Genomic DNA, 25,426 nt, shown 5'->3' with positions numbered 1-25,426 from the left:
GATCCAAAGCATACTACCTCATCTGTGAAACACGGCGGTGGGGGTATTATGGCCTGGCTGCTGAAGGTACTGGCTCACTTAATCTTCATTGATGTTACAACTGCTGATGGTAGTAGCATATTGAATTCTGAAGTGTATAGACACATCCTATCTGCTCAAGTTCAAACAAATGCCTCAAAACTCATTGGCCGGTGGTTCATTCTACAGCAAGACAATGATCCCAAACATACTGCTAAAGCAACAAAGGAGTTTTTCAAAGCTAAAAAATGGTCAATTCTTGAGTGGCCAAGTCAATCACCCGATCTGAACCCAATTGAGCATGCCTTTTATATGCTGAAGAGAAAACTGAAGGGGACTAGCCCCCAAAACAAGTATAAGCTAAAGATGGCTGCCATACAGGCCTGGCAGAGCATCACCAGAGAAGACACCCAGCATCTGGTGATGTCCATGGATCGCAGACTTCAAGCAGTCATTACATGCAAAGGATATGCAACAAAATACTAAACATGACTATTTTCATTAACATGACATTGCTGTGTCCCAGACATGTGCCCTGAAATGGGGGGGGACTATGTATAAACACTGCTGTAATGTCTACATGGTGAAACCAAAATGTATAAAAATGGCCTTTATTAAAATCTGACAATGTGCACTTTAACCACATGTGATATTTCTTTCTACTACAAATCTCAAATTGTGGAGCACAGAGGCAAATAAATAAATGATGGGTCTTTGTCCCAAACATTATGGAGGGCACTGTATGTTCTAAATACCTTTACAGTTTTATTGACCACAATCCATTTTCAAACACCTGAAACAAATAAATATCAGTCGTTTAATTTTTCCTTAACGTGATTACTTCCTTGTTTGAAGTATTTTGAGATGCAGTTCGTTGGATGTCGATCTTGTATAATATCTCATCTGATACAGATGTTGATTTTCTTTTTTAGAAATGTAGCATCTTGGAAACTTCATTGTGCACCAGTAATGTTTTGACTGTACTTTGTTAAACAAAGAAGGGTCCCGAGCGAAACGTCACTGTTCAAATTCTTCAGAGCTGTGGCATGAATCACTGAGTTACTCCAGCATTCTATGCTTTAAAAATAAAATGCTGTGCACTTTGTCGCGATTAAGTCCTGTGATTTTCGTCATCATTTTCTATCAAATTGGTTTGTTTCCACTTTCAGGTTTTTTTTCCCAATTACTTTGTTTATTCTTTCTTCTTTTTTTGTTAAAGTCCCTCAAAAATATAACTTCTAATTGTTTCGTCGAGAAATATTTCAGCAAATATGTTGAAAATTATTTGTAAGTACTTGGAGCGCAGGAGGATGAGGGGTGATCTTACAGAGCTGTATAAAATCATGAGAGGAATAAATCGGGTAGATGCACAGAATCTCTTGCCCAGAGTAGGGGAATCGAGGACCAGAGGGCATGGGTTCAAGGTGAAGGGGAAAAGATTTAATAGGAATCTGTGGGGTAACCTTTTCACACAAAGGGTGGTGAGTGTATGGAACAAGCTGCCAGAGGAGGTAGTTGAGGCTTGGGACTATCCCAACGTTTAAGAAATAGTTAGACAGGTACATGGATAGGACATATTTGGAGGAATATAGACCAAATGCAGGCAGGTGGGACTAGTACAGCTGGGACATGTTGCTTGGTGTGGGAAAGTTGGGCCGAAGGGCCTGTTTCCGCACTGTATCACTCAATGACTCTGACTCTAAATGAACAAAAAGGAAAATTTAATTTTTTTTTTACTATTGCTCTGTCCAATCGAGTCTGTAGATCTCAGGCTTATCCCTGTTTTTTTGCCAACTGACCAAGATGTAACCAAGTCATGTCTTCGACAGCAACTGTATTGAATCTAGACTCAAAATGCTGCAGTAACTCTGGGACAGGCAGCATCTATGGATAGAAGGAATGGGAGGCATTTTGGGTCGAGACCTTTCTTCTGTTGCCTGACTTTACATGTGTTTTGCACCTGTAATTAATGTGCACATAATATTCACACGCCCAGCATTATGTTGAATGTACAGAACAAAAACAATTCAAAGCAAGTGCAGACCAGGTTGGCACTAAGTGGTGAAAATCTCATTCAAAATCAATATACTAAAACTCTAGTTTGTTTGTTTGTTTGTTTGTTTGTTCCTGAACTACAGCCAAAATGGTACATGATAGCGCGACAATTTTAGGCCCACCTTACTCACCGTCATCCCTTTGGTGCTAATGGAAGATGTTTCATTGAAATCGGTGTTATATTTTTTAAGTCATTCACATTTTAAAGTTTAAATCTATCTCCTAGGGAGGGAGGGGGGAGGGAGGGAGGATAAGGGGGAGTTGAGGGGGATGGAGTGGGGGAGGGGTGGGAGGGGGAGGGAGAGGGAGGGAGGGAGAGAGGAGGGGGGAGTGGGGGAGGAGAGGTTTGGGCCCAACGGGTCCACTTGGTCTAGTAAATATTAATTTTGCAATTAAAAAGATGTAATGTAGCACCAAGGAGTTGCGACTAAATAGCTGTTATTCCACTGTTCATTTCAGTGACAGCTTAAAAGGACAAAGTCGTACCTATCATATTCCATTTTTCACGGAGAAATTCCATAGAGCATTGTTCGCGGACTGTGGAAGTCCTTGTATCTGGCTCAATGTGTCAGTTTTATGCTTTGGTGCTTATATTACATCCTCATTTACTCATTTGTCCAGTTTTGAAAGAAATTACTTTGGTGAATTACAATTATTGATTCTTAATCAGAATATAAAGAATATGTTTCTGAACGGCATTGTTCCAAGCCTGACACTATTAAACTGATAAACCCCTACAAACAAGTAGCATCAAGGCATAGAGTCATGCAGCATGGAATCAGGCCCTTCAGCCCAACTTGCCCATGTCGATCCAATGACCCATTTATACTAACCCCACCTGCCTGTATTTGGCCCATATCCCTCTAGTCTTTTGTTATCCAAGTACCTGCCCAAATGTCTTTTAAATGCTGTTATAGTATCTGTGTCAACTACCTTTTAGATTTTAGATTTTTTAGATTTAGAGATACAGCGCGGAAACAGGCCCTTCGGCCCACCGAGTCAGCGCCGCCCAGCGATTCCTGCGCACTAACACTATCCTACACACACTAGGGACAATTTTTACATATTACCCAGTCAATTAACCTACAAACCTGTACGTCTTTGGAGCGTGGGAGGAAACCGAAGATCTCGGAGAAAACCCACACAGGTCACGGGGAGAACGTACAAACTCCGTACAGACGGCGCTCGTGGTCAGGATCGAACCCGGGTCTCCGGCGCTGCATTCGCTGTAAGGCGGCGACTCTACCGCCGCGCCACCGTGACCGCTCCTAGTTTCCCTTCTCCCCTAACTCTCAGTCCGAAGAAAGGTCTCGAACCGAAATGTCACGTATTCCTGCATTCATGTATTATAGGGGCAAAATACATGTGAAGCCAGGTAATAGAAGATGGGTGAAGACTCGATATACCACCCTTTCCTTCTATCCAGACATGCTGCCTGACCCGCTGAGTTACTCCAGCATTTTGTGTCTGTCCTAATGGGTTCACCTGTTATAAAGGGGAACGGAGAGAAAGGGGTCAACTGCACTCATTGTCTACTCCCTTTCCTCACAGTCACCCACCTCCTCTCTTCTCGAGTAGTTGCTCTTTAAAACCCTCACTCTGCCTTGTGGGCAGGGTGGGATCATACTGAATATCACAAATCATCCCACAAGCCCATGTGTGCATGGCTTGGGGAACCACTCTGTCAAACATTTGTGATTACAGACGTCACCTCACCACAAGTGACACTTGTATACAAAGAGCACGTCAACATTGAACTTGTGGAATGCAGGAAACTGTGGACATGGGAATCTTGAGCAAAACACACAAAGTGCTGGAGGAACTCAGCAGGCCAGGCAGCACCTGTGGAGGGAGGGGACTGATAAAAGAGAGCTTCTTCTAAGTACGCATGATCTGAGGAGATTTTATGCGGAGTGGTAAAAATGGAGACGCAAGAACTGCAGATACTTTGCCAGCTGTCTCTGCACCCCACCTCCCCCTCCAGCACATCAGTCTGAAGAAGGGTCTTGACCCGAATCATCTTATGTCCAACCCCTCCACATATGCTGCCTCGCCTGCTGAGTCCCACCAGCACTTAGTGCTTTGTCCAAATGGAACAGATACAATTATATATAAATATTGCAGCTCCCTGGTTGAGTGCTCTACAAAAATGGATTCCTTGACACAAAGGGGTATTTAGTTTTAATCTTGAAATATTTTTCATGCAATATCCTGTGATGTTTGTCACCCGCTGCTAACCAAAGGTATTTCTCCAGGTGACAAACCAAAATGTCCTCTTTGGTTCGCAACTCTCAGATGCAGATGCACGGGCTGCAATCTGTGCTTTTACCAGATGTGTTGTTAAAATGTACCTGCAACACTTTCGTTTTCTTGTAACTTGGATAGTGCCCAATCTTTCCTCCCCATTTCCATGTTTGATGTGGGTGACCACAACACAAACTGCGGAGCGTCCTGGACAATACAGCTCACCCCCTCCATGACACACTGGTCAACCTGTGGAGCACCTTAGCAACAGACCGGTACCATCACGGTGCAATACAGAACGCCACAGGAGATCCTTCTTCCCTGTGGCTCTCAAACTGTACAACTCCTCCCCCTTCTGTCGTGGGGTAGACTGAGAACCCTCCCTCCCCCCACCAATCTTTGCACATCCCCAATCCTTTCCACTCGTCACTTTAATTTCATGTATTTTGTGTTTTAAGCCTCACTTTCCCTCATAGAAACATAGAAAATAGGTGCAGGAGGAGGCCATTCGGCCCTTCGAGCCAGCACCGCCATTCATTGTGATCATGGCTGATCGTCCACAATCAATACCCCGTGCCTGCCTTCACCCCATACCCCCTGATTCCACTGGCCCCTAGAGCTCTATCTAACTCTCTCTTAAATCCATCCAGTGATTTGGCCTCCCACTGCCCTCTGTGGCAGAGAATTCCACAAATTCACAACTCGTATCGTATATTTAAAATGTATAAGTCACAGGAGCAAGGACGTTTATTTGGTCAGCCTACTTTTTCCTATCAATTTTAATTGTACCGGAAACGTAAATTGGTTTGCTCTCTTTTAGGAATAGATTCAAAGACTGTAATATAAGAAAATAACTGTAATAATAAAATAATAATATAAAAAAATAATAATAAGGGCGGCACGGTCGCGCAACGGTAGAGTTGCTGCTTTACAGCGAATGCAGCGCCGGAGACTCGGGTTCGATCCTGACTACGGGTGCTGTACTGTAAGGAGTTTGTACGTTCTCCCCGTGACCTGCGTGGGTTTTCTCCGAGATCTTCGGTTTCCTCCCACATTCCAAAGACGTACAGGTTTATAGGTTAATTGACTGGGTAAATGTAAAAATTGTCCCTAGTGGGTGTAGGATAGTGTTAATGTGCGGGGATCGATGGGCGGCGCGGACCCGGTGGGCCGAAAAGGCCTGTTTCCGCGCTGTATCTGAAATATGAAAAATATGCTGGTACAAATCGAAGGTATATGTATTTATATATCCTGTTTCAAATTTACAGGAACACCTGATGCTTTTGCTCAGCTCCTCACCTGCCCGTATTGCGATAGAGGATACAAGCGTTTGACTTCACTAAAAGACCACATCAAATACCGCCATGAAAAAAACGACGACAACTTCAGCTGTTCCCTCTGTCGCTACACATTTGCCTACAGGACCCAACTGGATCGTCACATGGCTTCACACAAGTCAGGACGAGATCAGGTATAAAGAGGAAACCAATTCTGCTCCAAGCGATCTCATTGAAACGCACAAAGCTCTGATCAGGCTTGTCAGGCTGGACGCGGAGAGGATGTTCCTTCCGACTGAAGGAGGGACTGGAACAAGAGTCCCGATCTCAGGATACGCGTTTACACCCTCGGATTAAAAGCCTTCCTTTTGAGGCTGGTGAACCGCCCGCAAAAGGCTGTGCAGGTTCATTCCCTATTTAAGGAGACTCCTGGATAGATCGGATGTGGAGAGGATGTGGAAAGACGTTCTTGCCTTAGAGGGAGTACAGAGAAGGTTCACTAGATTGATCCCTGGGATGGCGGGACTTTCATATGAAGAAAGACTGGATAGACTAGGCATGTACTCGCTGGAATTTAGAAGACTGAGGGGGGATCTTATAGAAACATATAAAATTCTTAAGGGGTTGGAGAGGCTAGATGCGGGAAGATTGTTCCCGATGTTGGGGGAGTCCAGAACCAGGGGTCACAGCTTAAGGATAAGGGGGAAGTCTTTTAGGACTGAGATGAGAAAACATTTTTTTCACACAGAGAGTGGTGAATCTGTGGAATTCTCTGCCACAGAAGGTAGTTGAGGCCAGTTCATTGGCTATATTTAAGAGGGAGTTAGATGTGGCCCTTGTGGCTAAAGGGATCAGGGGGTATGGAGAGAAGGCAGGTACAGGATACTGAGCTGGATGATCAGCCATGATCATATTGAATGGCGGTGCAGGCTCGAAGGGCCGAATGGCCTACTCCTCCACCTATTTTCTATGTTTCTATGACGCTTCCACTAGTGGGGAAGGTCTTGGACCAGAGGTCATAGAATTAAACGGCGTTCCTTCAGGAAGGAGATGAGGAGGGATTTCTTTAATCAGTGGGTGGTGAATCTGGGAAATTCATTGCCAAGGAAGGCAGTGGAGGACAAGTCAACGGATATTTTTCAGGCAAGGGACGGTTAGATTTGTGATTAGTGCGGGTGTCAGGGGTTATGGGGAGAAGGCAGGACAATGGGGTCACGAGGGAGAGATAGATCTGCCATGATTGAATGGCGGAGTAGCCGTGATCGCCGAATGGCCTAATTCTGCTCCCATCACTTATAAACATGAGATAGAGACATGCTAGGGGGTGTATGGGGAAAGAGCTGGAATAGACAATAGACAATAGACGATAGGTGCAGGAGTAGGCCATTCGGCCCTTCGAGCCAGCACCGCCATTCAATGTGATCATGGCTGATCATTCTCAATCAGTACCCCGTTCCTGCTTTCTCCCCATACCCCCTGACTCCGCTATCCTTAAGATCTCTATCTAGCTCTCTCTTGAATGTATTCAGAGAATTGGCCTCCACTGCCCTCTGAGGCAGAGAATTCCACTGATTCACAACTCTCTGACTGAAAAAGTTTTTCCTCATCTCTGTTCTAAATGGCCTACCCCTTATTCTTAAACTGTGGCCCCTGGTTCTGGACTCCCCCCAACATTGGGAACATGTTTCCTGTCTCTAACATGTCCAACCACTTAATAATCTGATATTGAAAAAGAGGATTAGCCATGGATGTATTGAATGATGAACCAAGCTCACAGAGCCATGTTACCTACCGTCTCTTTTATGTATGCAGAGCTCATTTCCATTTATCTGTTTTAATTTTGTCTAGTGAACCCTGTTAATTTGTAAGGTTAGTAGTTCTTTCCGGTAGAAGGTAGATTCACAATGCTGGAGTAACTCAGCGGGACAGGCAGAGAGCCTGGAGAGAAGGAATGGGTGACGTTTCGGGTCGAGACCCTTCTTCAGAGTTCTTTCCAGTGGTCACTTAAATGGAAATGTTTGATTTTGTTCCCTCCTTCACACCCATCCCCTTCCTACACGTTTCATCTGCTCCACTGCGAAATCTCATCAAGGTGTGCCTACTTTGAAGAAGTTCTCCTCATCTCTCTGCGAGAGTTCATCTTGCACTTCCTTATCTCTGCATCTCCCTCTCCCCTGACTCTCAGTCTGAAGAAGGGTCTCGACCCGAAGCGTCACCCATTCCTTCTCTCCAGAGATGCTACCTGACCCACTGTTACTCCAGTATTTTGGGTCTGTCTTCGGTGTACACCAGCATCTGCAGTTCCTTTCTGCACTGAAGCCCGTATCTGTTTTTCTGATATCTCTGGCTTCAATGATTTTCATGCCTACTTTCATCTTCCACCTCCCTCAACTTCAGTTCATCTAAAATTCTACTGCCCATGTCCTCATTTATCCTATGCCCTGCTTAACCAGTGACCTGTAAACCTACATCTGATCCAGCAGCAGTTACAGGAAATCCAGGTCATAAGAAGCAGAATTAGGCCATTCGGCCCATCAAGTCTACTCCGTCATTCAATCATGGCTGATCTATCTCTCCCTCCTAACCCCATTCCCCTGCCTTCTCCCCATAACCCCTGACACCCGTACTAATCAACATGACAATTCCAGCAAGTTGCAGCTACAAAATAATTAATTCCTCTACAATTTGAGTAATAACTAAAATTCCACACTGAAACATTGTTTTCCACACAGTGCACCAGGACAGAACATTGTAAATTAATGTCATATTATGTAGTTAAATGCATCTAATGCCTAAAAGCAAATGAATCCATCTTGCATGATTCAGGTTTGTTTTACTAAGTTTTACACCACAGCTTTCGTTGAGTGTTTTCTGCATTACATTGGCGACATTATATTACATAGGGCGGCACGGTGGCGCAGCGGTAGAGTTGCTGCCTTACAGCGGTTACAGCACCAGAGACCCGGGTTCGATCATGACTACGGGTGCTGTCTATATGGAGTTTTGTACATTCTCCCCGTGACCAGCGTGGGTTTTCTCTGAGATCTTCGGTTTCCTCCCACACTCCAAAGAAGTGCAGGTTTGTTAAGCTAATTGGCTTGGTATAAATGTAAAATCGTCCCTAGTTTATATGGAATAGTGTTAATAGACAATAGGTGCAGGAGGAGGCCATTTGGCCCTTCGAGCCAGCACCGCCATTCAATGTGATCATGGCTGATCATTCTCAATCAGTACCCCGTTCCTGCCATCTCCCCATACCCCCTGACTCAGCTATCCTTAAGAGCTCTAACTAGCTCTCTCTTGAATGCATTCAGAGAATTGGCCTCCACTGCCTTCTGAGGCAGAGAATTCCACAGATTCACGACTCTCTGAGTGAAAATGTTTTTCCTCATCTCAGTTCTAAATGGCCTACCCCATATTCTTAAACTGTGGCCCCTTGTTCTGGACTCCCCCAACATTGGGAACATGTTTCCTGCCTCTAACCTGTCCAACCCCTTAATAATCTTATGCGTTTCGATAAGATCCCCTCTCATCCTTCTAAATGTGTGGGGATGGCTGATCGGTGCGGACTCGGTGGGCCGAAAGGCCCGTTTCCACGCTGTATCTCTAAACTAAATTGGCTGCTGTCTTTGTATAATTTTCAAGGTGGCGGTTGCTTCAACACCACATTTTAAACCTTGTTAACGAAATTGGGAGGGAAAAATGGCAAATATGAACAAGTGCTGTTAGTGTGCATATTTTCTCTGTCATTATTAGTCAACAAATGATCAAAATAGTTCAAACGCCAGCCTTGTAACAGATGGCTTTAATGTTGAGAAGTAATGTTCATTCCCTCTGGGAGTTATATGCCGTTTGGGTGCACCAATTCCAAGGAAACTGTTTACATGTTGCCAATCCCATCAGGGAACAACTCTTCAGAGAATCCACCAGGTCAAGGGAATTTGATCTCTGGGCTTCCCTTCGGAAATGCTTAATGAAGTTCACACCTGATGCCAGCTCTGCATCTCGAGGCTGGAGACATGGAAAATGGCAGATCTCCGTGGGAAACAGGAAAGATAAAAATAACACAGTACATCTTGCCATGGATCTTTGAATACTTTACAGGAGGGTAAAAGTCCCCACAAAGGAGGTCGAAACGGGCTGAAGTAAATTCAGATGGCGGCTAAAGTGACAGGAGAGATGACCAGTTCTCGGGGAGGGGAGAGAGTAGAAAGATGAAATGGTTTAAGGAGAGACTTCGGTGGGATCTTCATGGAGGCTGAACTATTGATTACCAGTGACGGTGGGGAAAAGTAGTAACAGCGTACCTTGACGTAGGAAATGGAATAGACTGTCACCCATGATCTGAGAAAACTGTTGTAATAAGATGAAGCATGAGTATAGAGGGAATTAACAGGAGGAAAGCGCTTTGAAGCGTACTGAGGGACAAAGCCTGGTGAATTTATTTTTAAACTGTTCTTCAGCTCAATTCGTGCTGGTTTAAAATTTGTCCTCCGCGATTTTTTTTTGTTGCAGGATAATTAAAACTACACGCATTTCAACCTCGGTTGTATTATTTGATCATGGAATAACTTGTTTTAAAACTGCTAAAAAATGACATCAGATCAAATTCACATGCATGTACAAAACAAATGGTGTGCATTAAAATCCTGCTGACGGATCGCACGATGCACTGGCAGCGAGCACCACATTCCCTTCCTTGCTCACGGTAATTCTGTCTGAAGTGGCCAGAAAACTGGGTTGGATCCCGATCACGGGGGCTAGCTTTGTGGAGTTTGTACGTTGGCCGTGTTACCGCAAGGGGTTTTCTCCGGGCGCTCCAGTTTCCTTCCACATCCCAGACACGACGGGTTTGTAGGTTAATTGGCCTCTTGTAAAATTGTCCCCTAATCTGTAGGGAGTGGATGAGAAAGTGGAGTAACATTAAACCATAGTGAACGGATGATCGGCGGTCAGCGTGGACTCGGTGGGCCGAAGGGCCTGTTTCCGTGCTGTATTTCTAAACTCTGAACCAGCTTAACCTGGTTAGTGGAATGACACAGTGACCAACACGTTTCTTATTTCAGTTCTCTCAACAGAGACTCTAATCAATTTTGAACTTGAATTTTGCTGATAAACACATTTTTTTCATCCAATTGCATCATAGAATTGTACATGAAACAGGCCGCTCAGCCCAACTAATCCACACCGATCATAGAGTCATACAGTATGGAAACAGGCCCTTCAGCCCAACTTGCTCATGCCCTCTAAGATGCCCTATGTAGACTAGTCCCACCTTCCCATATTTGGCCCATATCCCTCTAAACCTCTCCTGTCCATTTATCTGTCCAAATGTCTTTTCAGCGTTATAATACCTGGCTTAACTCCCCCCTCTGGCAGCTCGTTCCATACACCCTCCACTCTCTGTGTGAATACGTTGCCCCTCAGGTTCCTTTTAAATCTTTCCTCTCTCACCTTAAACCTATCTCCTCTGGTTCTTTTAGTTTCCCTCCTCTGGGCTAAAAGACTCTGTGCATCTACCCTATGCATTTGGCTCATGATGTTATACATCTCCATAAGATCACCACTCGTCCTCCTGTGCTCCAAGGAATAAATTCCTCGCCTGCGCAACCTCTCCCTGCAGCTCACGTCCTGTCACCGTCCTTGTAATCCCTCTCTGCATTCTTTCCAGCTCAACAGCATCTTCCCTGTAGCAGGGTGACCAAAACTGAACACAGTACTCCAAATGTGGCTTAATCAAAGTCTTGTACAACTGGAACGTCACATCCCAACTTCTATACTCATTGCCATGATTGATGACGGTCTTCTTGACCACCCTATCTGTCTGAGGGCGTACAGCGTAGGTTTACTAGGTTAATTCCTGGAATGGCAGGACTGTCATATGTTCAAAGACTGGAGCGACTAGGCTTGTATACACTGGAATTTAGAAGGATGAGAGGGGATCTTATCGAAACGTATAAGATTATTAAGGGGTTGGACACGTTAGAGGCAGGAAACATGTTCCCAATGTTGGGGGAGTCCAGAACAAGGGGCCACAGTTTAAGAATAAGGGGTAGGCCATTTAGAACTGAGATGAAGAAAAACTTTTTCAGTCAGAGAGTTGTGAATCTGTGGAATTCTCTGCCTCAGAAGGCAGTGGAGGCCAATTCTCTGAATGCATTCAAGAGAGAGCTAGATAGAGCTCTTAAGGATAGCGGAGTCAGGGGGTATGGGGAGAAGGCAGGAACGGGGTACTGATTGAGAATGGTCAGCCATGATCACATTGAATGGCGGTGCTGGCTCGAAGGGCCGAATGGTCTCCTCCTGCACCTATTGTCTATTGTGACGCCACTTTCAAGGAATTATGTACCCGCACACCTCGATCCCTTGCTCAACAACACTTCCCAGAGCTCTGCCATTCACCGTCAAAAAGTCTGGTCCTGGTCTTTCCCAAAATGCAACTTATCTGCACTAAACACCAGTAGTCATTCCTCAGATCACTTGCCCAACTGATCAAGATCCTGCTGTAATTTTTTGATAACCATCTTCACTATCTACAATACCACCCACTTTATTGTCATCTGCTACCTAACTAATCATGCCTTCGACATTCTCATTCAAATCGTTGATATAAACCACAAACAGCAAAGGGGTCCACACCAACCCATAGGCACACCACTAGTCACAGGCCTCTGGTCTGAAAAACAACCTTCCACCATCATCATCTGCTTTCCTTTCCTGTCTATCCAGTCGGCTTGTTTTCCCTGGATCTCATGTGATCTAACCTTCCACAGCAGCCTACCACATGGAACCTTATCAAATGGCTTGATAAAATCCATATAGACGTGTTTACAGCTCTGCCCTCATCAACCTCCTTGGTCACCTCTTCAAAAAACTCGATCAGATTCGTCAACCCCTATCTATCCAAATGCATACCTATCTTAAACTTCAGAATACTCTCCAGTAACTTGCCGTCTGCCCATGTTAGGCTCATTGGTCTGTCGTTCCCAGACTTTTCCTTGCAGCCCTGATTAAATAGAGGCACAACATTAGCCACCCTCCAGTCTTCCAGCACATCCGCCATCTCTAATGATGATTATATCTCAGCCAGGACACCTGTAATTTCTTTTCTAGCTTCCCAGTGTCCTCGGGTATATCTGATCAGACCCAGGACATTTGTCTTAAGACGTTCAGCACCTCTTTGACCGTAATACTAACTGCCCTCAAATCACTTTAATTAACTGTCCCAAGTTCCCCAGCCTTCATGTCTTTCTCCACAGTTAAAACAGGATAAATACTCATTGAGGACTTTGGCCATCTCCTGTGGCTCCACACACAGATGACTGCTTTGGTATCTGAGGAGCCGGATTCCCACTTTAATCACCCTCTTTCAATGGTCAATGTTTCCCTTAATGTGTACCAATAAACTTCATTGTTCTCCCTTAATATTATCTATCAGACCTATCCCCTGCTCCCTTTTTGCCCAACTGATTTTCTTCTTAAGTCTGCACCTCAGTTGTCGAAACTCCTCCAGGGTTACACCTGAAACTCCTCCAGGGTTACACCTGAAACTCCTCCAGGGTTACACCTGAAACTCCTCCAGGGTTACACCTGAAACTCCTCCAGGGTTACACCTGATTCCAGCTGCCTGTACCTGTCCCATGCCTCATTTTTCCTGAACAGCGCCTCAATTTCTCTCATCGTCCAAGCTTCCTTACGCCCACCTGCCTTGCCCTTCACTCTTAACAGGGATGTGCATGCCCTGAACTCTTGGCATCACACTTTTAAGAGCATCCCACTTTCCAGATGTTCTATTGCCTGTAAATAGATAATAGGCAATAGGTGCAGGAGGAGGCCATTCGGCCCTTCGAGCCAGCCCCACCATTCAATGTGATCATGGCTGATCATTCTCAATCAGTACCCCGTTCCTGCCTTCTCCCTGGATCTCAGCTATCTTTAAGAGTTCTATCTAGCTCTCTCTTGAAAGCATCCAGAGAATTGGCCTCCACTGCCTTCTGAGGACGAGAATTCCACAGATTTACAACTCTCTGACTGAAAAAGTTTTTCCTCATCTCTGTTCTAAATGGCCTACCCCTTATTCTTAAACTGTGGCCCCTGGTTCTGGACTCCCCCAACATTGGGAACATGTTTCCTGCCTCTAACGTGTCCAATCCCTTAATAATCTTATATGTTTCAATAAGATCCCCTCTTATTCCAGTGTATACAAGCCTAGTCGCTCCAGTCTTTCAACATACGACAGTCCCGCCATTCCGAGAATTAACCTAATGAACTTACGCTGCACGCCCTCAATAGCAAGAATATCCTTCCTCAAATTTGGAGACCAAAACTGCACACAGTACTCCAGGTGCGGTCTCACTAGGGCCCTGCACAACTGCAGAAAGACCTCTTTGCTCCTATACTCAACTCCTCTTGTTATGAAGGCCAACATTCCATTGGCTTTCTTCACTGCCTGCTGTACCTGCATGCTTCCTTTCAGTGACTGATGCACTAGGACACCCAGATCTCGTTGTACGTCCCCTGTTCCTAACTTGACACCATTCAGATAATAATCTGCCTTCCTTTTCTAACCACCAAAGTGGATAACCTCACATTTATCCACATTAAACTGCATCTGCCATGCATCTGCCCATTTACACAACCTGTCCAAGTCACCCAGCAACTTCATAGCATCTTCCTCACAGTTCACACTGCCACCCAGCCATGTGTCATCTGCAAATTTGCTAATGTTACTTTTAATCCCTTTATCCAAGTCATTAATGTATATTGTAAATAGCTGCGGTCCCAGCACCGAGCCTTGCGGTACCCCACTAGTCACTGCCTGCCATTCTGAAAGGGACCCATTTATCCCCACTCTTTGCTTTCTATCTGCCAACAAATTTTCTATCCATGTCAGTACCCTACCCCCAATACCATGTGCTCTAACTTTGCCCACTAATCTCCTATGTGGGACCTTGTCAAAGGCTTTCTGAAAGTCAAGGTACACTACATCCACATCCACCGGCTCTCCCCTGTCCATTTTCCTAGTTACAGCCTCAAATAATTCTAGAAGATTAGTCAAGCATGATTTCCCCTTCGTAATTCCATGCTGACTCGGAACGATCCTGTTATTGCTATCCAAATGCTCCGCAAATTCGTCTTTTATAATTGACTCCAGCATCTTCCCCACCACTGATGTCAGACTAACTGGTCTATAATTTCCTGTTTTCTCTCTCCCTCCTTTCTTAAAAAGTGGGATAACATTAGCTATCCTTTAAAAAGTGGGATAACATTTGCTACCCACTCAACTTGAGCAAGTTCTTGTCTCAAACCATCAAAGTTGGCCTTGCCCCAATTCACAATTTGAACCCTGCCTTTATCCATCTTAAAGTTAATAGACCAATGGTCACTGGTCCAAAACGACTCGCCCATGAACACATTGGTTACTTGCCCCTCCCAATTTCCTAAGAGTAGATCAAGTTTTGCCCTCTCCCGTGTCGGGCCCTCTACGTATTGCCTGTGGAAACTTTCCTGAACACATTTGACAAATTCCACCCCGTCTAAGCCTTTGGTACAATGACATTCCCAGTCCATATTGGGAAAGTTAAAATCCCCAACTATGACAATCTTATTAGTCTTGCAGTTGCCTGCTATCTATTGGCATATTTTAATTCCAGTTGACTAATTGGGGGCTGGTAGTACACTCCCAACCAGGTGATCATCCCTATTTAATTTCTCAGCCCCATCCATATAACTTCACTGGACGAACCATCAGATATATGTCGGACTACTGCTGTGACATTCTCCTTCATCCATAAAGAAGCACCCCCTCCTCTTTTACCCCACACCTCTATCTCTCCTGTAGCACCTGTACCCTGGAACATTAAGCTTCCAGGTCTGTCCCTCTCTTCGCCAGGTTTCAGTCATGGCTACAACATCTCAGTCACACATACCAATCTACACCCTGACTTCATCCACATTACCCGTCAGGCCCATTGTATCAAGATAAGTGCAATTCAATTCCTCCTTGCCCTGCTCCTGCCTAGTCTGTCCACTGAACTTTCTTTCATCACCATCCATACCGACTTTCAGCCTTCCACCTGCCTCAGTCTTGCATTCGGTCTTGCCCCCCCCTCCCCCTGCCAATTTAATTTAAGCCACCGTGTTGCACTGGGTTATCTGACTGCCAGGATATTGGCTCCCCTCCAGTTCGGGTGCAACCCATCCTTATACAGGTCAATGGGCACCTTTCTATAGGAATCCAAAGGCCCAGACTTTAGTCTATAGCTCTTTACATCTAAGCAGTCTAACTGCTCATTTACACATTTATCTGCTGTCGTCGACCTAGCTCCAGCCACTCTCTCATTCCAGGTACTCGACACGTTTAGTTTAGAGAAACAGCTCAGAAACAGGCCCTCCGGCCCACTGAGTCCACACCGACTGGCGATCCCCGCACACTAACACCATCCGGCACACTCGCGGGACAATTTTACACTAACACCAAGCCAGTTTACCTCTATACCTGTACGCCTTTGGAGTGTGGGAGGAAACCGAAGATCTCGGAGAAAACCCACGCGGTCACGGGGAGAACGTACAAACTTCGTACAGACAGCGCCCGTAGTCGGGATCGAACCTGGGTCTCTGGTGCTGTAAGGCAGCAACTCCACCGCTGCGCCACCGTGCCGCCCCAATCACTCTCTGAGTAATGAACCTCCACCCTCATATTCTCACGAAACCTCTTCCCCCTACCCTATACCTATATCCTCTACTTTATCTACCTCTAATATGAGGAAACGTTTCCTGCAATCTGCCCTATCTACACCCTTCAGAAGTTTACACAGCACCGCCATATGCTACATGTCAGCCACGTCAGGGAGCATAGACCTACCTTCTCCAGTCTTCCCTCCAACTGAACTGCTCCAACCCAGGCAACTCCAGATGAATCTCAACTGTACCCCCTCCAGTGCTATCATACCCAGTGTTGCAGTGCTAATTGTTTAGGTGTCGGAGCTGTCACTGGTGCCAGAGCGACCGCTGGTAAATTCCCAGCTGGTTAAAATTCCCCGCTGTTTATTTAGGCTTTTTTTACAGAGGTGCCAGCCGGAGGGGCGCTCCAGTGAGCTCCGGCAGCACTGCCCCCCCCTGGTCGTACCATTTCTTCAGCATGGCGACCAGAACTGCACGCCGTACTCCAGCTGAGGTCCATTTGTGCATAGCCTCCATGCTTCTGTATTCAGTTCCCTGACTAATGATGCCCAGTATCCCACACCCCTTCCTAACTACATTATCTACCTGTATGAACACCGTCAAGGTTCTTTGGACTTGGACTTGGAGGTCCCTCTGTTACTCAATGAGAAGCCTCAATACTCTCTGGGTATTCACACGATGTATGTCCAAGCCTCGTTAGTGTTGTCAAAGTGCATCACCTCACATTTGTCTGGATTAAACGCCATCTCCCATTTTTTCAGCCCAATGCATCGATATCTCTCTGCCGCCGAAGACTACCTTACACACATTCACCGCTCCACCAATCTCTCTCGTCATCCGCGAATTGAATGATCATGCTTCCCACATCCACGTCCAAGTCACTGACGTACATTACAAACAGCAAGTGCCCCAGCCTCCTGTGGGACACCCGCTAGTCACAGACATCCAATGGCCAAGGCAGCCTTCTACCACCGTCCTCTATCTACCTTCTGTCAAGCCAAGTTTGGATCCAGTTTGCCAACTTGTGCTGGATCACTCAGACCCTGAACCTTTGAACCGACGCTCACCTCAGCCCATACCCTGACCTCAACAACAGCTCTTCCAGCGCAAGACAGCCACTCCTGCCAGAGCTAGCCTCCCTTTTACATACTGCTGCTAGGTTAAGAAAACCTCAATCCCTCCTCCTTTTCAAATGGTTACTGCTGATGATCCTCCACCTTGCTGAAGACATGTTAGTAGTAAAACCTTGGCACTTTATAATTTAACATTTTTCATGAGCCTTGAGGCATGTTCGTAAGCTCATCAGTGATAGGAGCCATTCGGCCCATCAAGTCTGCTCTGCCATTCAATCATGGGTGATCGATCTCTCCCTCCTAACCCCATTCTGCTGCCTTCTCCCCATAACCCCTGACACCCGTACTAATCAAGAAAGCTTAGTTTCGTTTAGAGATACAGCCCCGGAAACAGGCCCTTCGGCCCACCAAATCCGTGCTGACCAGCGATCCCCGCACACTTGCACTATCCGCCACACACTAGGTACAATTTACAATTATATCCAACCAAGTTAACTAGACAAACCTGTATGTCTTTGGAGCGTGGGAGGAAACTGGAAGATCCTGGAGAAAACCCACGCAGGTCACGGGGAGAACGTACAAACGTCATACACCCGCAGTCAGGGTCGAACCCGGGTCTCTGGCGCCGTAAGGCAGCAAATCTACCGCTGCGCCACTGTGCCGCCCAAAGGTTGTGTGAAAGTTGATTGCTTTTTTTTGCGTTGAGTTTTTACCTTTTGTTGAAAACAAGCAAAAGGAATTTTTTGACAAGTCTGCTGTTTATTTGTCTGCAATGTAATCTTTCTGGAAAATGCAAGGTGTGCTTACAAAAGATTTATTTTGTTTTTAAAAAAGCGCCATGTTGTGACGCAGACTAGCGGAAACCGCAAGTTCAAGTGCACTGAATGTGGAAAAGCATTTAAGTACAAGCATCATTTAAAGGAGCACCTACGCATCCACAGTGGTGAGTTGATCTGGTTTTTTTGCGCTTCGTATTGAGGTGAATGTAGGGTCTTATTGTGAAATGTTCTTAATCTTCCAATTTCATATCAAGCACATTTGCCAGATTTGTTGTTCTCTCTTCAATCACCCTAACTTCAGAAGGGTGATAAATCGGTTTAGAACTTAGTTAACCGATGTTTCTATCGCTACCTATTTTCTTTCAGATTTGTTACAGCTCGGTCCTTAATATATCCTTAGCCAACAGGACAATAATATGTCCTTAGCCAATCCACCATACTATTTTTCTTTCTTGCAACTTTCTCTCTTGCACTTTTACAATTCACTAGAACGTTGGCTGGTATCACAAAATGCTGGAGTATCTCAGCGGGTCAGGCAGCATCTCAGGAGAGAAGGAATGGGTGACGTTTCGGGTCGAGACCCTTCCTCAGACATTGGTTGGAATGACTGAAAAGTAATCAGTTGGTTAAGATTTTATGACAGAATCGCAATTACAGCAGAGAGTCTATGGATAAGATACTTCTGTTTTACATCCCAGCCAAAGTTAAAAGTGCCAAGGTGTACAACTGCATAGAATGTACAGCACAGAGGTATGAGGATGAGGAGGAACTTCTTTAGTCAGAGGGTGGTGAATCTGTGGAATACTTTGCCACAGAAGGCTGTGGAGGCCATGTCAAAGGATATTTTAGATAGATTCTTGATTAGTATGGGTGTCAGGGGTTATGGGGAGAAGGAAGGAGAATGGGGTTAGGAGGGAGAGATAGATCAGCCGTGATTGAATGGTGGAGTAGACTTGATGGGTCGAATGGCCTAATTCTGCTCCAATCACTTATGACCTTATGACTATTTGACGCAACTGACCTTTGCCAGTGTTTATCACGAAATAAAACTGATAACCGATTTCCACAGAAATCTGTTTAATTCATTTCATATGTTCCCACTTAACGAAAGCAAACTCAAGGTGTATTCATCAAGTAGGGTTGCCAACTGTTCCCTATTAGCTGGGACGTCCCGTATTTTGGGCTAAATTGGTTTGTCCGGTACGGGTCCGCCCTTGTCCCGTATTAGGCTGGAGGTCCGCGGGCCGCTGTAGGCCGGGGCAGTGTAGGCTGTCGGAGTGTGTTCGGGGAGCTGGGCCGAGTGTGTTTGCCGAACGGAGGTTGCGTAGCAACCCACCTCCCGGCCCGGGCGGCCGCCATTGGTGGAGTGGGAGCACGTGGCCATTGGCTGGGTGAGGTTATGTGGGGCGCGGAGCGGTGACGTCACCTTGTCCCGTATTTGGGAGTGAGATAGTTGGCAACCCTATCATCAACTGTGTTGTGTTAGCTTATCTTCACTGTACCAATACGTGAATGCAGAATGTTATTTATTGTTTGCATGATTGTGAAATGTCCTGTGGCACTGAAATGGAGTTGAAAGTTCTGTCATTGCTTGGCCAACTTTTCCTCTGTCAAACAATGCTTCCAAAAATAGATTAATTGGCCATTCTGTTTCTCTTGCTTGCGGAATTTGACTATGTGGAAAATCGCCACAGTTTTCACTGGCCGCAAATAGCTGTATTTCGAGGTACTTATTCGTGAAATCCTTTCAAACATTAAATAAAAACGTACGGCATCTATGTTTTCAACTAAAGTTCAATATAAAATAAGCAAATTACTGCAGGTAAAAAATTTTTTTAAATTGAAACACTGAAAATAAAACATTGGTGGAAACACCAGGCAATATTTGTAGTGAGAAATAAGTTTTTTGTTTCAGTAATGGCATTTTCAATACTGGACAAATATACAAAATACCGGTTCTAAGGTGCAGAGAAAGGGTGGAGAGGAAGTGAGAAACCTTTGACAGTACAAAATGAACCAAGGTGGCAAAGAGATTAGTGGAGGAGGTGTAAATGAGAAGTGCAGAAAAATTATCTGAAATTTCCAGATGCAAAAAAAAATGGTAGTAATAAAAAATGTGAGTGACATAAAACATAAACAAAAGTACAGCAGAGGGACAGGCTCTTCGGCCCACAAGGTCTGTGCTGAACTTGATGCCAAAATATACTATCTCATCTGCCATGAAATAAACTAATCATCCATATTCCTCCATTATCATGATCCATAATCCTCCATTCCCTGCATATCCATAGGCCTATCGAAAAGTCTTATTAATGACAATATTGTGTCTGTCTAATACCTCCCCTAGCAAAGTGTTCCAGGCACCCTCCACCTTCTGTGTAAAAAAAAATAGTTTCGCCCTTCAATCTTCAATATTTCCACATGGGAAAAACACCTTTGTGTGTTTCAGTTTCAGTTCAGTTTATTGTCACGTGTACCGAGGTACAATGAAAAGTTTTTACTGCACGCTATCCAATCAGCAGAAAGACAATACATGATTACAATTGAGCTACTAATTTTGGCCTTCATAACAAGAGGAGTTGAGTTTAGGAGCAAAGAGGTCCTTCTGCAGTTGTACAGGGCCCTAGTGAGACCGCACTTGGAGTACTGTGTGCAGTTTTGGTCTCCAAATTTGAGGAAGGATAGAGCAGTTTAAGAATAAGGGGTAGGCCATTTAGAACAGAGATGAGGAAAAACTTTTTTAGTCAGAGAGTTGTGAATTTGTGGAATTCTCTGCCTCAGAGGGCAGTGGAGGCCAATTCTCTGAATACATTCAAGAGAGAGCTAGATAGAGCTCTTAAGGATAGCGGAGTCAGGGGGTATGGGGAGAAAGCAGGAACGGGTTACTGATTGAGAATGATCAGCCATGATCACATTGAATGGCGGTGATGGCTCGAAAGGCCGAATGGCCTACTCCTGCACCTATTGTCTATTGTCTATTGTCTAACAGTGTACAGATACATGCCTCAGAGGGCAGTGGAGGCCAATTCTCTGAATGCATTCAAGAGAGAGCTAGAGATAGCTCTTAAGGATAGCGGAGTCAGGGGGTATGGGGAGTCAGGGGGTATGGGGGTATGAGCAGGAACGGGGTACTGATTGAGAATGATCAGCCATGATCACATTGAATGGCGGTGCAGGCTCGAAGGGCCGAATGGCCTCCTCCTGCACCTATTGTCTATTGTCTATTGTCTATGATAAGGGAATAACTTTTAGTTCAAGATAAAGCCAGTCAAGACCAATCAAGGATAGTCCAACCGTCACCAATGTGGTAGATAGTAGTTCAGACTGCTCTCTGGTTGTGGTAGGACGGTTCAGTTGCCTGGCATCTTCACCACTCTATCTGATAGTCTAGTGTTGACTATCTGATATTCTTAAGTCCATGTGTCGATACAGGTGCTCCCCAGCTTACGATGTTTCGACTTGCGATAGTCCGACTTTGCGATGGTGCAAACGGCAGCGAGCCGTAGCGAGCCGCAGCACGCTTCCGGCCACGTGATCTTGTGTATTACAATGCATTTCGACTTAACAATACTTTTGGTTTCCGATGGGTTTCTCGGAACAGAACCCCATCGGAAGCTGAGGAGCACCTGTATTGTATTGGTGGAATGTGTAGGAAAATAACTGCAGATGCTGGTACAAATCGAAGGTATCACAAAATGCTGGAGTAACTCAGCAGGTCAGGCAGCATCCTGGAGAGAAGAAATGGGTGACGTTTCGGGTCAAGACCCTTCTTCAGACTGATGTCAGGGGAGCGGGCCAAAGAAAGGATATAGGTGGAGACAGGAAGACAGTGGGAGAACTGGGAAAGGGGGAGGGGAAGAGAGGGACAGAGGAACTATCTAAAGTTGGAGAAGTCAAATGTTCATACCGTTGGGCTGCAAGCTGCCCAAGCGAAATATGAGGTGCTGTTCCTCCAATTTGCGGTGGGCCTCACTATGGCAGTGGAGGAGGCCCATGACAGAAAGGTCAGACTCGGAGTGGGAGGGGGCGTTGCAGTGCTCAGCCACCGGGAGATCAGGTTGGTTAATGCGGACTGAGCGAAGGTGTTGAGTGAAGGTGAAATGTTCTTGTGTTCATTTGAACTTGTTGGAAAAAGTGCCGGAGGCCAATCTCAGGGTGACTAGACTGGGAGTGAGTCAGAGAATTAACAGGTAACTGGAAAATAGACGATTTGCTGACCAAATGGAGGCCTTCCACAAAATAATTATTCAGTTTGCAGTTGGTACTCCCAATTTACAGGAGCAATAAATGAAATATCAAGAAATATCCTGGCTTCTAGGTAAATTAACTATTTGGAATAAATGCTTTACAGTCATAGAGTGATACAGTGTGGTAACAGGCCCTTCGGCCCAACTTGCCCACACCAGCCAACATGTCCCATCTACACTAGTCCCACCTGCCTGCGTTTGGTCCATATCCCTCCAAACCTGTCCTTTCCATGTACCTGTCTAATTGCTTCTTAAATGTTGGGATAGTCCCAGCCTCAACTACCTCCTCTGGCAGCTTGTTCCATACACCCACCACCCTTTGTGTGAAAACGTTACCCCTCAGATTCCTATTAAATCTTTTGCCCTTCACCTTAAACCTAGAAGAAGAATAGAATAGAATAGCCATTATTGTCATCCAAAAACATGTTATTGGACAAAATTACATTACCCACAGTCAACAATGAGAGGCAATAAAAAGAAAGCAATCTCCTCTGGTCCTCGATTCATCTGCTCTGGGCAAGAGACTCTGTGCATCTACCCGATCTATTCCTCTCGTGATTTTATATAACCTCTATAAGATCTCATCCTCATAAGCTTTCTTATTCAATACTTCTTTGTAAACCGGCTATTCGGAATACAAGCTATGTTATTAAATACTTCTTTGTAGGATAATCTTTGAAAGGTTGCACTGTTGATGATGAATCTTCAGTCAAGATCAACAACAATTGAATTCACCCTGTTCTTTTTTTAACAATACCGTGGTATTGCACTTTGCATCTCATCTCCAACTTAGCCCCACCTCTACTCCAATCTTATGCAATGAGAAACTTGCAATAAGAAACATGTAGTATAGATTTTCTTATTGACTTGAATCAAACCAGACAGCAGATGCAAAATGATCCAGTTATTTGTTAACTGGCACCTGCATCATGTGCTTTACCTTAGTATTCCAAGTTATGTTTCAAAGTGCGCCATCAAGGGTCTCTAGAACTGAGCCCATTCCAGCGGCCAGCCATCAAGCATTCATAGACATGCATTCTTTTCAGAGCTGTTGGAGAATGGAAAATATTCCGGTGTCTGACTCAGAATCTTCAAAAACACATGGGTTAATCACATGATGATTTGTTTAACTCGCATTCAAAGATTGTGGCAGTTTCGTTGTTCATAAGTTCATTAGTTAAGTTCTAGGAGAAGAATAAGGCCATTCGGCCCATCAAGCCTACTTTGCCATTCAATCACGGCTGATCTATCTTTCCCTCTCAACCCCATTCTCCTGCCTCCCCCCCTCCCCACAACGCCTGACACCCGTACTAATCAAAAATTGTCTGCACTACCAAGGTTGCAATGAGCTTTTCCAGGAGATATTGCTGGCCAAAATACTTGTTTCCAACTTGCATATTTGTCCAGAAATATCATCGTAGAAAAAATCATATATGTGAGCTGAGGTTATTATAAGAGCTATCTGTAATATACCTGGCTGTAATTTGTTCAGTTGCACTGTTTATTTGCTGTAATTTGGCCAAAATCAATGTAAGGATCAAGGAGTCAAAATCAAAATCAAAGTAAGGATCAAGGAGTCAAAATCAAAATCAAAATCAAAGTAAGGATCATGGAGTCATAATCAAAATCAAAGTAAGGATCAAGGAGTCATAATCAAAATCAAAGTAAGGATCAAGGAGTCATAATCAAAATCAAAGTAAGGATCAAGGAGTCAAAATCAAAATCAAAATCAAAGTAAGGATCATGGAGTCATAATCAAAATCAAAGTAAGGATCAAGGAGTCATAATCAAAATCAAAGTAAGGATCAAGGAGTCATAATCAAAATCAAAGTAAGGATCAAGGAGCCAAAATCAAAATCAAAGTAGTGGATCAAGGAGTCAAAATCAAAATCAAAATCAAAGTGAGGATCAAGGGATTTTAAGTGCGAGTTTAGGTGCAATTAAGTGATAGGAATAGAATTAGGCCATTCGGCCCATCAAGTCTTTGTTTTTATAATTCATCCTAGAAGATATCCCCGGTGACAAAACTGATCATGCACTCAGATGACTGAATTACCTGTGGGAGTTTCCAGTAATTGCATTCATTTGCAATCCATCAAAGAATTACTGATGATTAAAGTGAATCTCTGGGGATCAAGGACATCACGAAGTACCTATTTTCAACAGTATAAGTCAAACACATCTTAAATTTTCTTTTTGAAAGCAAATTTCATCAGAATTTCTCCTTATCAACTTCCCTGTTCAAAGATGGGCGAACGTGTAGGGCAGAGAAACGTCAGGAACATTGGACCAGGCATCATTTTTCGGAATCAATCATCAAATTTCAGGTGCGGTAGGAAACCATGCAGTGCGTCAAATCTGCGCTGGTTAAAAAAGTATTACTCAGTCGAATCTCAACTTCTGGTCCGAACTCTGCAGTCCAACTTGTGCTATTTCAAGTGCACATTCAAGTCCTTTTTATATGTGATAAGGGTTTTTTCATCCACCATTCCTTCAGATAGAGACTTCCATAACCTAATTATTCTCAATTATTTTTCATAATTTCTCCTTTCATCCTCCCTGGAAGGAATACAATCGAAACAGGTTTTAAAAGAGTTCTGAAAGTCCATGCCCGCTTTTTTTTTAGATTTAGATATAGAGATACAGCGCGGAAACAGGCCCTTCGGCCCACCGAGTCCGCGCCGCCCAGCGATCCCCACACACTAACACTGTCCTACACACACTAGGGACAATTTTTATATTTTACCCAGCCAATTAACCTACATACCTGTACGTCTTTGGAGTGTGGGAGGAAACCGAAGATCTCGGAGAAAACCCACGCAGGTCACGGGGAGAACGTACGTACAATCTCCGTACAGATGGCGCCCGTAGTCAGGATCGAACCTGAGTCTCCGGCGCTGCATTCGCTGCAAGGCAGCAAATCTACCGCTGCGCCACCGTGACCGCCCTATACATCACCTCTTGCACTGATCTCATTTCATAATGTTAGGATAATTGAAATCCTACTGCCATGACTACTGCCTTTTTATTTTTGGACACATCTACAAATG

General features: G+C 44.7%; 1 protein-coding gene across 1 annotated transcript in view; it reads left to right on the top strand.

Moving 5' to 3' along the window:
• LOC144607224 (zinc finger E-box-binding homeobox 1-like) overlaps positions 1–25,426 on the top strand; it is a 171,951-nt gene that overhangs the window by 121,622 nt on the left and 24,903 nt on the right. Inside the window, 2 exon segments of the mRNA XM_078423908.1 lie at positions 5,586–5,788; positions 18,185–18,293. Of these exon segments, the coding sequence (XP_078280034.1) occupies positions 5,586–5,788; positions 18,185–18,293 (312 nt within the window).

This window comes from Rhinoraja longicauda, chromosome 2 (assembly GCF_053455715.1).
Source record: "Rhinoraja longicauda isolate Sanriku21f chromosome 2, sRhiLon1.1, whole genome shotgun sequence".
NCBI lineage: Eukaryota > Metazoa > Chordata > Chondrichthyes > Rajiformes > Arhynchobatidae > Rhinoraja > Rhinoraja longicauda.
Note: the sequence above shows the minus strand (reverse complement) of the source record. Positions and strands in the feature narration are given on the sequence as shown.